Here is a 14,197-nt window from a genome sequence, read left to right as displayed (position 1 = left end):
GCCAGGCCGCGTCCCGCGGCGCCCGCGGCGCCGACACGGCCGCCGCCGCCCGGGGCTCCGCCGCTGGAGCCGCCCCGCCGGTGCGGGCCCGGGGCTGGCTGTCCCCGCACCAGGCGGTTCGCAGGCGCCGGGTCCGGCGTGGAGGCCTCCCGGGGTCCGGGCTCTTTTCCCGGGGCAGGGTTGTCCCCACGTGGAGCGGTCGCCGCCGGAGCGGGGTGGCTGCTGGCGCCGCGACCAGCGAGGTGGGGGAGGCTGCCCGGCTCCGGGGCCGGGTGCTGGTGTGGAGATCGGCCACGGCAGACAGTGTTTCCTTGTCTGTGCTTCTTGCTCTCTCCTCCTGCGGTAGCTTTTCCCCTTCCTTGGGTGCTCTGGAAGCCTTTCCCACGGGAAATTGCTGTGGGCCCTGGCACGGTCTGCACGCGGGGCTCCCGTCCAGCCTCCGGCGGGTGCCTCGACGGGGCGGCCCGGCCCGCGGCCGGCTGAGGGGAAGCCTCACTGTGCCGGAGTCGCAGCACTGTCTGTGCCGCAGCCTGCGGCGAGGTCTCCGGCGGCTGCCAGGGGCTCTCTCCGCTGGCAGCACCGCAGGCTCTCGGCTCGCTGTGGCCGGAGGGGGATGGGGCTTCTCTGGGCACTGCTAGCTCTCACCTTTCCTGCTGTCCCTGAAGCATGACCAGATATTCCAGAGCCCTTGTGGAGCTCAGTGTGTGGAGCTCACCCCGGCACCATCATGTCATGGGCTCCCTGGCGCTGGGTGGGCTACTCCCTGCTCTGTCCCCACTAACTTCTTGGATTTGCCCTCCCATGTATGAGGAGGCATCCCTGCGTTTGTGCTGGAGGTGATGGCGTGCCCTTTCTCCTGATCCTGGTTTTCTCCCTGTTGTGAGGATGAGTCACACTGGTGTCACCATATTGTGCTCCAGAGGAAGGGCAGAGCTGAGCTGCTGCTGGTGACAGGCAGTGCAGTGCTTGGCACAGCTGCCAGGCATAGCCTGGTCGATGTCTGTGGAGGTGTGGGCTTGGGGTCTGCTAACTGGAGAGCAGGGGCTCCCCGTGGCTTTCCTCCTTCCAGTCTCTAATTTAGCTGGGGTTCCTCGCACAGTTCCTGGGGACATCTACGGTCTCCCCTTGGGACTGAAGAGGCAGGCCTCCCATCCCAGTTACTCCTAGCTCTGTGCTCAGATATTCCCATCCCAGTTGGAGCAGGTGTAGTGGCGGCAGTAGGAGCAGTGTCCCTTGCCTTGCCTTTCCCCTCCTTCGGTTCCCTCTCCCCTCCCATTTGGTTCCTTGTGTTTGTAAGCAAACATTGGGCAACAGGCAAGGTAAACAGCAGCTCAGTGCCAAGGCAGGCATGCCGGGCACCCCGCCGAGCCAGGCGCCTGCTCGGCTGTCCATGTGCCACAGTGAGCAGTGGGTGCCATGTGCCAGGGCCCCCTTGCCCAATGCCAGAGCCATGGCTCAGCAAGATACAGCCTGCCCTCCCTGAGTCTGAGGAGAGGCACCCTGGGCCTGACTACTGCCCTGTCTCTCTGCAGATCGTGCTGCTGTCCCAGACGGCCTGTTCCCGTGCTGTTGTGGGCTCAGCCCCATGAGGGCTTGGGCTGAGTGGGAACCAGCAGGGCGTAGAGGCCGACACGCCTCAGAGTGCTGACGCTGGGAGGCCACTGGACCTGCCGCTCCTGGGACCCTCCTGCTCCCCAGCTCAAGGAACCCCGATTCTCTGATGGATCTGAGGCCCTGCTCGCTGCTGCTGCTCTGGACTCTGGTGGTTGCCCTTGCTCTCCTGGCTCAGGAGGTGCTGGCCCAGCATATTTACACCAACACCTGGGCTGTGCTTGTCCCTGCGGGGCCCCAGGAGGCTGACAGGCTGGCCAGGAAGCATGGATTCCTTAACCTGGGCCCGGTAAGTCCTCCACTTCCCTCTTCCCGTGGAACCAGTGTTCTCTGCTGTGATCTGGATGGGTGCTGAGCTTGGCCCTGAAGCCAGCTTGGGGGTGCTCTTTCTGGCAGCAGGGCCACTGTGTTTGTGCCTGTTTGCTGTAACCTTCCAGCTTCCCCTGCCTTGACTCGAGGGCTGCAATTAACTGGATGGAGCCAGAGCCTCCCCCTGCCAGCGGGACGGTCTGGTGGCATGGTGTGGCATAACATGGCATGGCACACTCCCTGCTGGAGGGAGATGGAGGAAAAGCCCGTCTCAGCATGAAAGAACTGGACTGGGAGTGCTGTGTGCTGGTGGAGGATGGGAGGGCTCCTGGTTCCCGCTGGTGTGAGCTGCCTTAGCATGGCACGGCCTCGGCTCAGCCGGGGCTGCAGCAGTGCCTCTGGGGTGTTCACCGAGCGGGTCTGACAGCAGCCGTATGTCCTTGGCCCTAAACTGACCTTGGCAGAAGGTGTGTCAGCAGGTCCCCACCATGCTCTGCTTTCCCTGCCCTCAGCCAGGGACTAGGCAGCTCGTGTGGCTGTGCTGGGGCTGAGCTGACTCTCCGGGAAGGAAGCGCGGGGTGAAATCCCAGAGGAAATTGCACAATTGGTAGCTGCGGTGTCAGGACCTCGCTGTGAGCAGCTGCTGGGAGCCGTGGTGGTGGAAAGGTGGCTGCTGCAGGAGTCAGCGGGGCCTTTTCCTGCGGCCTGAAAGGAGCCTTGCACAGGCGCTGGGTACACAGGGCCCCTGGGACAGGGAGCCCTGACTCTTCTGGGGCTTGTGCCAGAGGAGGGAATTGTGGGGATTGTGGCTGGTCTCCACTGAGAGTGTTTGTGCTGTGGGGGCCGTGGCACGGCCTCACACAGGTGCTGTCAGCATGGAAGTGGCTCAGAGCCGATCTCAGGGGAAAGAACTTGTCAGGCCAGAGCTGCTGCTGTGCAGAGGGGACTGGGAAAGTTGCCCAGGGCATGTCCCACCGGACTGGATCTCTGACAAGACCACTTGGAGTGTGCATGGGGCTGACGGGCCATCAGCCTGCTCCTGGCAGTGCTTCCCGTCCCACAGTGGTGCCAGGTCCCAGGCCTGGCTGCCAGGGCTGAGGGGCACTGGCTCTGTGGCCGTGTCATTACCACTGCAGGGCCCTGTGCCTCAGCTGGGAGCCAAGGCCTCTCTGGGGTCTGTCCCAGTGAGCCATAGAGGCTCTGCGCCAGCTCAGCCCTCGCCTTCTCCTCACACCATGGTGCTGTAGCTGGAGGCTGCCTCTCCCTGGCTCTCTGGCCCCTCACAGCTGGTGGAGCTGAGTGAGGCCGTCCTTGCAGGCAAAGCCCTGCGTGCTGTGACAGCCTGGGCTGTGATGGGAGCTGAGCTCCTGGTCTGGGCATGTTTTCTCCCATTCTGGAGCCTGTCCCGGTGTCTGTGCTGCTAGACAAGGCTTGTCTGGCCTGGGCTTCGCAGAGGGGCCATAGTGGCCTGGTGGGAAGAGAAGGGCTGGAAGGAGCCAGGCTTCTTTCCGTCCTCAGGCGGTTTCTAGATTGCTGCTCTTGGGGTGCATGTCGCTGGGACAGGATGCACAGCCAGGCTGGGAGGGGGGAGACTGGGTGCTTCTGGCAATGCCCCAGTGAGAGGCCCCCAGGGTCCTTATCTGAGAGGATCCTGGCCTCAGCCTGGGGTCTGGACACTGTCCCTGAAGCCATGCTGTCCTGGTGTACTCCCGGCTCCACTGCTGCCTGCAGAGCAGGGGCCAGTGGCACCTCGGGCAGAGGGGTGGCAGGGCCCATGACTGATGCCAGTGGCCTTGAGGATGACCCAGGGGACAGGGTGGGGAGGTGGGGTCAGAGGAGGGGGGCGGGTGTGGCAGTGGGGTTGGAACCATAGGGGTTTGCACCACTGGGATTGTGCAGAGGAGGGGCACACAGGGAAGGGTACTACTGGTGCCCACTCCGGGCTGTGCTGGCAGGACAGTGCCAGCCTGGGATAGGGTGCTCCTGTCTCCCTAACCAGTGGGCTTCAGGTCCAACATGTTGCCCCTCTCCCAGGGCTGTGAGCAGGCGTGTGGGCAGCCTTCTGGCCCTGAGGTTGGCTGGGGTGGCCTCAAGTTGTGGGAGGAGGTTGGGCAGCAGTGCTGAGGTGGCACCAGGGACACACGGTGCTGGGGGGTGGCTCTGCCCTTGCGGAGGACAGGGACTATAGGGATTAGGGTGGAAGCGTGTGGGCTGGCTGGCTCCTGGCTGCCACCACACTGTCTGTGCAGACCTAATCCAGTCGGATGACCAGGCAGAGCCAGGATCTGTGTGCAGGAACAATTGGGGCTCTGTCTGTACCCCTGGAGGGGGTGAAGGATGCTGGGGGAGGGTAAGCAGCCTTCGCTTTGCATTCCCCCGCCAGCCCATGGCAGAGGCTTTGCACCTCGGCACCTTCCCAAGGCTTCTGAACTGCCAGGCATCGCAGGCTATTCTGGGGGGACACGATGTGCCAGGGGAACAGATCCAGAGTTTGGGGTAAAGTGCATGACCACAGCCCGTAGCTGCTGCCCTGAAGCTAAGGGTGCTGCTCAGCCAGGTGCACCTTCCCTCCCTGCTTGGCCCAGGCTGTCCAGACTGGCAGCACATCTGCAGAGCTCTGATAAGCTGGGGAGATTTGTTAGCCACAAACAGACTGTTTTGGGGCAGCCTGAGATGAAGAAGGACAAGGTGTCCTCGTGTTCCTGCAGCCCTTGCAGCCCAGCCCCGCCAGCTCTGGCACAGCCTGGGCAGCCGGATCTTGCCTGCAGCTGCTGCCTGGGCTCCGTGGCTCCCAGGGGGCTGGGTGGGTGCTCAGCCCCTTCTCCACAGTCCAGGCAGGCTGCTGGGCTAGGAGGCTCTGGGTGGCTGGGGTGGGGCCACTGCATCCGCCACCCCCAGGACGTGCGGGAAGGGATATGGAAATGACAGTGCTGGAGAGGGTTTGGAGTTTAAAAATAACTGTCTGGGCAGTGACACAGCCTCCTGCCCCAGCTGGGCTGTGCTGGGGTCCCAGCCTGCCCCAGTCCCCACTGTGCTGGAGTCCCAGGTTGGGCTGTCCCTGCATGTGTCGGAGTAGAGCTGGGGTAGCACAGCCTGGCTCCTTGGCAGTGGGGGTCAGACCCTGCTGTGGTCGGATGCCTGTGTGCCACCCCTGCTCTGCCCCACTGAGCTGGCTGTGCCCCATGTAGAGACTAGCACTGGATGGGTGCTCTAGTGGGGTGCTTGATGAGAAGGCCTCTGCCAGTGGCCTATCCAGGCATGCAGAGGTGGGTGCAGGAGCTGATGCAGACCCTGCTCTGGCTGGGACCACCTAGGGCAAGAGGTTTGGAGCCCCTGGGACCCTCTTCCAGCAGGAGCTGTTTGGTGCTGGGAGAGGAACCATGGCTTTGTCTCCTGGTGCCTCACCCAGGCTGGCTTCAACAGGCCCATCCCTCTCTGCCACTGCTTGCCTTGGGCCTTCCTGCTTTGGACCTTCCTGCTAGGGCAGCAGCCTTTTTGGACAATCTGGGACTTGCTGCCCTGTGGGGACCCACGGGAGGATGAAGTGTGTGGAGGCTGCACCCCACGGTCTCCCCAGCTGCCTTGTCACCAGCTACCACAGCCCTTCGCAGGAGGTCCTGCCCTATGTACCTGGACACGAGCACCAGCTGCCACTCTGGAGTGGAGGGCCCAGCCTGCCTATGACAGACCCGGGGCTCAGGATTGCAGGTGGGGGGGCCGGTGAACTGGGGAGACCAGGTTCTCGTGTCTGTCCCATGAACGGCATTTTTCCGTTGCAGATCTTTGGTGACTATTACCACTTTCGGCACCGTGGTGTGGTGAAGCGTTCCCTCTCACCCCACCAGCCCTGGCACAGCCGCTTGGCCAGGGAACCGCAGGTACGTGCGGGGGAGGGCCTGGCCTTGGTCCCGGGCACTTCACACAGGCATGTGAGCCAGCACTGGGCACAGAATGGGGCTGAGCTGCCTTAACCATCCCCTGGCAGACCCTGGTGGAAGCCCAGCGTGTGTCCAGCAAGAGCAGGGGGGTGGTGGAGCCAGTGCCACGGGCCTGTGGTCTGCTGCAGTCCCAGGGCGGCCTCTGCTCCTGGGAGAGCTCTGTGTCCTTGTGCATGGGACAAGATCTGCAGGGCAGTGCTGGATCCCAGTGCAGCAGTATGGGGGGACTCCGGCTCAGGCCCTGGAGGGCGTGTGGCACGGTGGCTCTTGGCAGCTCAGCGGAGCTCAGCGCTCTGACCGTCCCGCTCTGCTGGAGCGCAGCCTGGGCAGGGCACGATGGGGCAGGGAGGGCCGGGCTGGGGGCTGCCGTAACTCTGGGAGGTCAGATGCTCTGCCAGGCCAGGGCTGTCTGTGAGCTCCCCAGGGAGAGCCCCTCCAGGTGGGCTCGGGGTGGGGTCCCAGGGAGCTGCTGGCACGAGGGGGGGGTGAGGGACCCCATACCATCTCTGCCCCCAGGTGCAGTGGCTGGAGCAGCAGGTGGCAAAGCGCAGGACCAAGCGAGACGTTTTCATGGAGCCCACAGACCCCAAGTTCCCACAGCAGTGGTACCTGGTGAGTGCTGGGCGACGAGGGGTGTGTGGTCACACTAGTGAGTGTGAGTTTGGGGATGTAGACGTGACACCTGAGGAACTGCTGTCAGGCAGCTGCTGCCAGGCTGGTGGGGAGGAGAAAGAGAAGGGGGAAGGCCTGAGGCAGCCACCTGGTGCTGTGTGAAGGGTTCACCTCAGGGAAGAGGCTCTGCTCACAGAGCTGTGGCTCCCTGCCAGGAGGCTGGGAGGGCCCAGGGCTGAACTAGCCCATGCCTGGCCCAGGAATGGGTCTGGGCCCCTGTCTGCATCCTGGAACTTGGGCACAAGCGTGATCTCTGCAAAGGAAGCCTTATCTGTGGGACCCAAGCAGAGTCTAGGGCTGAGTCTTGCTTTCAGAGCAGCCTTCCTTGACTTGCTGTGCCCAGCCCTTTGCCTGGGTCACCAGGGTTCCTCGTCCCCACCCACAGCAGAGCAGGGTGAACACTGGGGGGGCTTTGGTCACACCCCTGCCACAGTCCCCATGTCTGGGTGCAGCTCCTAGTGCCAGGGTTTCTCTTGGCAGTACAACACGAACCAGCGGGACCTGAATGTGCGTCAGGCCTGGGAGCAGGGTTACACAGGCAAGGGCATTGTGGTGTCCATCCTGGATGATGGCATTGAGAAGAACCACCCTGACCTGGAGGCCAACTATGTGAGTGTGGGTGATGCTGCAGGGCGGAGTGCTACAGGAGCCGGTCCGGGTGGCTGTGTCTGCACGGGGCAGCTCTGGAGCTGCAAGGGGCAGGGCTGCTGCATGCCATGGTGGGACATGGAGGTGGGACAGGAGCCTGCCTGGGTGGCTGTATCTGCACGGGGCAGCCCTGGTGCTGCAAGGGGCAGGGCTGCTGCATGCCATGGTGGGACATGGAGGTGGGACTGGAGCCTGCCCACCCTGCACAGACTGACTGTGGAGCAGTCATGGAGCAAGGGCAGTGGGGCTCGGTGGCCCAGGTAGACAGGGTCCAAGTGCCCAATTTGACTTCCAGGACCCAGGGGCGAGTTTTGATGTCAATGACCAGGACCCAGACCCGCAGCCCCGCTACACGCAGATGAACGACAACAGGTGAGGCAGGAGGGAGCGGCGAGGATGCAGAGCCCAGGTGCGGCAGGGACTCAGTCCAGTGCCACCCCCTGTGGCCTGCAGGAAGCTGTGGGGCTAGCAGCACACTTCTGCCCCATGGGGAACCCCTTGACTCCCTTTCCGACATGAGCAGCATCCTTTGCTGGTGCGTGCCGTTGAGTGCTGTGGCTCTGGAGCAGGAGGGCAGGCGGAGGAGCCTTTGTTGGCCACCTGGTTTGGGGGAACGGGAGGCAGCGTGGGTGGGGGTTGCTGGGGCTGTAGCCAGTGCCCACCACTGTACTCCTTGTGCCGCTTATGAGCGTGCTGTGTCCTGTTTTGGCTGCAGACACGGCACACGCTGCGCTGGGGAAGTGGCTGCTGTGGCAAACAACGGGATCTGCGGTGTTGGTGTGGCCTACAATGCCAGGATCGGAGGTGGGTGCTGCCCTGCCCTGTGCTGGGCCCTGCAGGTGCTGAGGGCCCGTTGGAGCAGCTGAGCTGGGGACCTCAGCACTGCTGGCTGGAGCAGCCCTGTGACAGCCTGTGGCACAGGTGGCAGCAGGGGTTGGAGGGCTCTTGCCACCAGCACCGTGGCCACCCTGCCCCGTCCAGTCGCCCGTGACATCTGCTCTCTGGCCCTAGGTGTGCGCATGCTGGATGGGGAGGTGACTGATGCTGTGGAGGCCCATTCCCTGGGCCTCAACCCCAACCACATCCACATCTACAGTGCCAGCTGGGGCCCTGAGGATGATGGCAAGACTGTGGATGGCCCAGCCCGGCTGGCAGAGGAGGCTTTCTTCCGTGGGGTCAGCCAGGTGAGCAGGAAGGTTTGCCAGGGGCCGCTGGCCTGGCTCTTGCTCCTTCCCCCAGGTCTCCCTTTCTCTACCTACCCTGGTCGTTACCCTGCCCCTCCCGAGATGAGCTGTCTTCCAGTCCATATCCAGGATCAGGCTCTGTTGGTTTTTCTTGTTCTTCCTGTGTGATGACTTTGAGTCAGGACTCCTCCCAGCTGCCTTTCCAAGCAGCCCTATGCTCCCCTCTGGGAGGGCTCCCTTGAAGGATGGTCTCTCCCTGCTCTCCCAAGCCCTGTACTGATTCTTGTCTGGTTTTGTGCCAGCTGTTCACCCTCGCTTCCTCTGCCTGTCCTCCCCCACTATCCCCATGTGCTGGCAGTGTCGCCTGTCTGGGGAGCAGTGTTGTGTTCCGCCTGGGATTCCCTGCAGACACACGGGCAGTGCTGCGCCGGCTCTGTCGCGCCTGCTGCAAGGGGAGCTGCCACGTTTGGGTGCCGAGCCTTGTCTGGGACTGTGCTGTGGGCTCCCTCAGCACTGCCAGGCGCTGCAATCCCACGGAGGTGGAGTCAGCCTGGGTGGCTTTTGAGAGGAAAAAGGCTTTGGCTTTTGGAAGCATCACATTGGCAGGGCCTCCTGCCACTTGGTGTCTCACCCACTGGGGCAGCCTGGAGCCTCTGTCGAGGCTGTGACCAGGGTGTCCTGGTGTCCCCTGTGTTTGCATCTGCATTTGCTCAGTCTTTCCCACTCAGGCTGCAGGAGCCCCGAGACTGGCACCGTCCACTTGTCCCCAGCTCCAGCCTGGGGCTTCCTGCCTGCAGCAGTGCTGGTGCCGGCCCTCACCCTGTCTCTGTTGCTAGGGCCGAGGGGGGCTGGGCTCCATCTTCGTCTGGGCATCCGGGAACGGGGGCCGTGAGCACGACAGCTGCAACTGTGACGGTTACACCAACAGCATCTACACACTGTCCATCAGTAGCACCACGCAGTACGGCAACGTGCCCTGGTACAGCGAGGCCTGCTCCTCCACCCTCGCCACCACGTACAGCAGTGGCAACCAGAACGAGAAGCAGATTGTGAGTAGGGGCTGTTGCAGGCCTGGAGCTCCGGCGGTGGGATGGGCCTGCAGCACCTCCCAGCCCGGCACTCTTCCTCGCAGGTGACGACTGACCTCAGACAGAAGTGCACTGAGTTGCACACTGGGACCTCAGCCTCGGCACCCCTGGCTGCTGGCATCATTGCCCTTGCCCTGGAAGCCAAGTAAGGGCAAGACAGAGGGGGCTGGACAGGGGTGGCTGTGCCAGCCCCACATGGCAGTGGCACCTGGACACAGACCTATATAGTGCCAGCAATAGCTGGCACTGACCTGAGCCCTGTGTCTCCCTGCAGCAAGAACCTGACCTGGCGGGACATGCAGCACCTGGTGGTGCAGACCTCAAAGCCAGCTCATCTCAACGCCAATGACTGGGTCACCAACGGTGTTGGTCGCAAAGGTACCAGGGTGCTGGGGAGGGACCAGGGGCTCCCATTCCCACGTGCACCACTAGCCTGGGGGTGCTGGGGTAGAGCGTGCTGGCAGCCCTGGCGGGTGGAGGAGGCAGGAGGCCCCAGTGAGCATGCAGCATGGCTGGGCAAATGTCCCCCACTGGGTACCCTCAGGAGTGTACCCTCTTTGTCCACAGTCAGCCACTCCTACGGCTATGGTCTGCTGGATGCTGGGGCCATGGTGAGCCTGGCCAAGAACTGGACCACAGTGGGACCTCAGAGGAAGTGCGTCATCGACATCCTTGCAGAGCCCAGGTAGGGCTGGTGAGCCTGGGAGGGCATCACCCGGTGTTTGTCCCACACAGGAACTTGAGAGCCTCTGGGCTCAGAGCAGGGGCTGAGCTGCTGCTGAGACCCCCAGAGCATCCTCCTGCAAGAGCCTGGGGAGAGCTGGGAAAGGCACCTCCAGCTGTCCAGCACCGATGTCGACCGCTGAGCCTACCCGCTGTGGGGCTGGGCTGGCGGGTGCGGGCAGGCTGGGGCGCTGCACTCGGGGCACAGCCAGCACAAGTCACCCTGGACAGAGGGGCTTTTCAGGGGGCAGACAGAAGCTCCTTTGACTCCTGCTTGGCTGCTGCCGCCACAGCACAACACGTGCAGTCTTGTGTCCGTCTGGGGCGCTCCCTGGGGGCTCTTGGGCATGGAGGGAGCCAAGGCTGGTCCCTGCCCTAACCCCCTGGGGATGAAGCCAAGGGGGCACATCCTGCACTGGCACCAGAGCCGGTGCTGGTGGGGAGAACAGCTGTATGCCAGCAACAGGATGGGGAAGGCTGTGCCCGTCCCGTCCCTGGCCATGCTGTGCAGGGTGTAGCTGGCCTGTGATGTGTGAATAAAGGGCCCATTCAGGGCTGGCACAGGGTGGTGGCTGGGGAGGCAGCTCTGGGCAGCACAGACCTCCTCGTACCCTGGAGCTGGGGCACTGTCGGCACCCATCAGGAAATGGCACGGAGATGCTGCCACTCCCATCCACTGCAGGGTTGATTCCTGTCCAGCTGCCCTGGTGCACAGTGCTTAATCCCTGGGACAGCCACAGAGCCCCACAGTGGAGAGTAGGGACTGGGGCACTCTGTCATGTCCTGGTCTGGGACTGGCCTCATTCATGCCCCACCTCGGCAGGGACATTGGGAAGCGCCTGGAGGTGCGGCGGAAGGTGGACGCCTGCCTGGGGAAAGCCAACTATATCAGCCGGCTGGAACACGCTCAGGCCAGGCTGACGCTGTCCTACAACCGGCGTGGGGACCTGGCCATCTACCTGGTCAGCCCCATGGGCACCCGCTCCACCCTCCTGGCTGCCAGGTAGGTGCCAGGCTGTGGGGTGCTCCAGGCTGGCCCCCAACCCGGGCTGGCACAGGTGAATTTAGGATATGTTGGCACCCACCTCTTGCCCCCGTCACCCAGGCCCCACGACTTCTCGGCCGATGGCTTCAATGACTGGGCCTTCATGACGACACACTCGTGGGATGAGGACCCCTCTGGAGAGTGGGTGCTGGAGATTGAGAACACCAGTGACGCCAACAACTATGGTAGGGCTGGGCCTCCCCCTCCACTGCCTCCCTCTAAGTCTGAGATGGGAACTATGTTGTTACCCAGCTTCGCCCCCTTGCTCCCAAGCTGAGTGGCCGATAACACCTCCGATTTTTTGGATGACCTGGCTGGGGAGGGGCTGGATTTGGGCATGTGACATGGGATGCAGCCCCCCTGGGGCAGTGGGGTCTGGGCAGCAGGTGACCCCATGCCAGCTGGCCTGACCTCCCTGCCCCATGGGCAGCCCTGTGCAGGGGTGTGACCCCACATCAGGAACTCTCCCAGGTAGTGCACACAGCCCTGCTGTCCCCTGGCAGCTGTGGAGGGGAGCACTGCAAAACCCCCCTGTCTGTCCCAAGCATGGGTGGTCTCACAGGCACCTCGGTGGTCCTCACCCCGCATCGTTGCAGGCACGCTGACCAAGTTCACACTTGTGCTGTATGGGACGGCCACCGACTCCCCCAGCCTCTCCAACCAGCTGGAGAGCAGCGGCTGCAAGACCCTCACCCCCAGCCAGACCTGTGTGGGTGAGTGTGGAGCTGGTGGGGAGGGGATGGGGGGCCAAGGTGACTGCCAGCCCGCGCTGACCCTGCCTGTCCCTCAGTCTGTGAGGAGGGGTACTACCTGCACCAGAAGAGCTGCCTGAAGCACTGCCCTCCTGGCTTTGCACCCGGTGTCCAGAGCACGCACTACAATTTGGAGAACAGCGTGGAGCCCATCGCACCCCACCTCTGCCTGCCCTGCCACCCCTCCTGCGCCACCTGTGTGGGACCCGGCCCCAACCAGTGCCTCACCTGCCCTGCACACTCCCACTTCAGCAGCCTGGACCTCTCCTGCTCCCACCAGACACAGAGCAGCCGTGCATCCCCTGCCCTGGCAGATGGTGAGGGGCCGGCTGAGGCCCCCTCTCCAGTCAACCTCCCCGTGCTCATCGCCAGCCTCAGCTGCGTCCTCATTGTTGTCATCTTTGTCGCCATCTTCCTGGTGCTGCAGGCACGGTCAGGCTTCAGCCTGCGGGGCGTGAAGGTCTATGCCCTGGACAGTGGGATCATCTCCTACAAGGGGCTCCCCTCCGACATCTGGCAGGAGGAGGGCCCTTCCGAATCGGACGGTGAGGATTACGAGGCCCACAGTGAGAGGACTGCCTTCATCAGAGACCAAAGTGCCCTTTGATGAGCCCTCCTGCCCCTCCCTCCTCCCTGCCCAGCACCACGGGGCCGGGGCAGGTGAGGCCGAGGGGCCCAGACTCTGCCCCTGTCCCCTTCCTGCACTGCAGCAGCCCGGGGCTCCCACCCACTGGCACTGTCCCTCTGCCCCAGCCTGGGTGGCCTGGCACGGCCCTGCTGGCACCATCTCCAGCACGGCACTGTCCCAGTCTTGCACCATCTCTCCCGGCCCTGCATCGATTCTGTGCCACATGCTGGGGTGTTTGGTGGCAGCGGGGCCTCTGCCACCGTGCTGGCAGCTGTGTCTCCTACCCTGGGCGGGCAGCTGCTGCTTGGGGTCCCTTCAGTCCTTCAGGGTGGGCAGCACGTGGGGTCTCTGGATTGCCATGGCTCAGGGTGGACTGGCTGGGGCAGGGGTGGCTCTGCCCCCCAGGGCTGAGCACAGCCCATGGCACGGTGTCCCCCTGTCCCTGCCACCCTTGGCATGACAGGCTGCGGCCCTGGCTTGGTCCATTGTGTCCTGGCTCCCTGCCACCTGGCTAGACCTGTCCACCTCCACCGGTGCCCTTCCAACAGCAATAATGGCCAGGCCTTGGCTGCTGCTGCCTGCTTGCCCGCTCTCTGCCCATCCCACCATGGCTGCCTGCAGTGGGCAGGAGCCCTGGCACCGGGGAGTGTGGGGCCAGGCACCGCCTTCCCTCGTGCCTGCGGTGCAGCCCACAGCATGGGCAGGGACCCCTCGCACAGACCCTGCTCTGGGGGGCTGCCCCAGGCCCTCGTGTTCTGCCCTCAGGCAGCGCTGGTGCCAGCACTGCCCCAGCTCTGCCTGCACCCCACCTGTGCCAGGCAGCGCCTGGCGTCCCTGCAGCCCCAGCCCCCTGATGTGCCTTGCCCCCATTTGGTGACAATCCGTTCTGCTCCCCCCCGGAGCCCCTTCCCTCGCTGCCCCTTCCCCGCGGGCTGGGGGCTGGTGCCGCGAGCCCCTTTGCCGTCCGCCGCCACACACCGGGGCCGTGGCACGGGCTCCCACCCGCGCCAGCCACGGATGGAGCCGCTGGCTGGGGGCCACAGGACTATTTTTCTATAACAACTTTTTGGTGCACAGTAATTTTTTCTTGTAATTTAATCAGCCAGGAGCTGCCTCCTGAGCCTGTTTTTAATTTAATGGATGTGGATATAACGCTAGAGAGACTGAGTTATTAAATGTTCAGAACTATGCAAACCAGCTCCGCTGCCTGTTCTCTGTGTGCTGCGGGTGCCCTGACCAGGGTGGCAGCCTGGCCACGGGGGCCATGGGCCCCAGGGGCACCTGGATCTGCGCTACAGCTGCAGGAGAGGGGCCTTGGGCCCTGCCTGCAGAGCCCCCTGCCCTGAGCCAGGGACTGCCGTTCCCTGGCTGTGGGCAGGAGCTGATGTGTGGCAGCGGATGTGGTAAGGACAGGCAGGGACCGTCCCTCACCTGAGCAAGGGGAAGCAGCTTTTTATGAGGACCTGCAGCGCAGGCAGCTAATTCGGGAACGGGTTGTGGTGGGTGGAGGAGGGGTGGGGGCTCAAAAGTCTGGGTGCCTTCAACCCCTTCCCACAGCGTGCAGGCTGAGACTCCCCTGCAGCCTGGGGATCAGCTGCA

The 14,197-nt window shown here is 63.8% G+C and overlaps 1 protein-coding gene across 1 annotated transcript in view; it reads left to right on the top strand.

Annotated features, from left to right (window-relative positions):
• Nucleotides 1-13,795, top strand: part of FURIN (furin, paired basic amino acid cleaving enzyme) — a 19,820-nt gene extending 6,025 nt beyond the window's left edge. Inside the window, exons 2-16 of the mRNA XM_027688568.1 lie at nucleotides 1,533-1,900; nucleotides 5,700-5,798; nucleotides 6,375-6,470; nucleotides 7,011-7,139; nucleotides 7,474-7,550; nucleotides 7,894-7,982; nucleotides 8,190-8,362; nucleotides 9,199-9,411; nucleotides 9,495-9,595; nucleotides 9,725-9,828; nucleotides 10,018-10,135; nucleotides 10,997-11,176; nucleotides 11,279-11,403; nucleotides 11,815-11,931; nucleotides 12,009-13,795. Coding sequence (XP_027544369.1) covers nucleotides 1,721-1,900; nucleotides 5,700-5,798; nucleotides 6,375-6,470; nucleotides 7,011-7,139; nucleotides 7,474-7,550; nucleotides 7,894-7,982; nucleotides 8,190-8,362; nucleotides 9,199-9,411; nucleotides 9,495-9,595; nucleotides 9,725-9,828; nucleotides 10,018-10,135; nucleotides 10,997-11,176; nucleotides 11,279-11,403; nucleotides 11,815-11,931; nucleotides 12,009-12,577 — 2,370 coding nt within the window. The 5' untranslated portion in view covers nucleotides 1,533-1,720 and the 3' untranslated portion in view covers nucleotides 12,578-13,795. The remainder of the gene's footprint in view (nucleotides 1-1,532; nucleotides 1,901-5,699; nucleotides 5,799-6,374; nucleotides 6,471-7,010; nucleotides 7,140-7,473; nucleotides 7,551-7,893; nucleotides 7,983-8,189; nucleotides 8,363-9,198; nucleotides 9,412-9,494; nucleotides 9,596-9,724; nucleotides 9,829-10,017; nucleotides 10,136-10,996; nucleotides 11,177-11,278; nucleotides 11,404-11,814; nucleotides 11,932-12,008) is intronic.
• The last annotated feature ends 402 nt before the right edge of the window (nucleotides 13,796-14,197 follow it).

Source organism: Neopelma chrysocephalum, unplaced genomic scaffold, assembly GCF_003984885.1.
Source record: "Neopelma chrysocephalum unplaced genomic scaffold, ASM398488v2 Primary Assembly neopelma1_75, whole genome shotgun sequence".
NCBI classification, from domain to species: Eukaryota; Metazoa; Chordata; class Aves; order Passeriformes; family Pipridae; genus Neopelma; species Neopelma chrysocephalum.
This window is presented reverse-complemented; position numbering and strand designations above follow the sequence as displayed.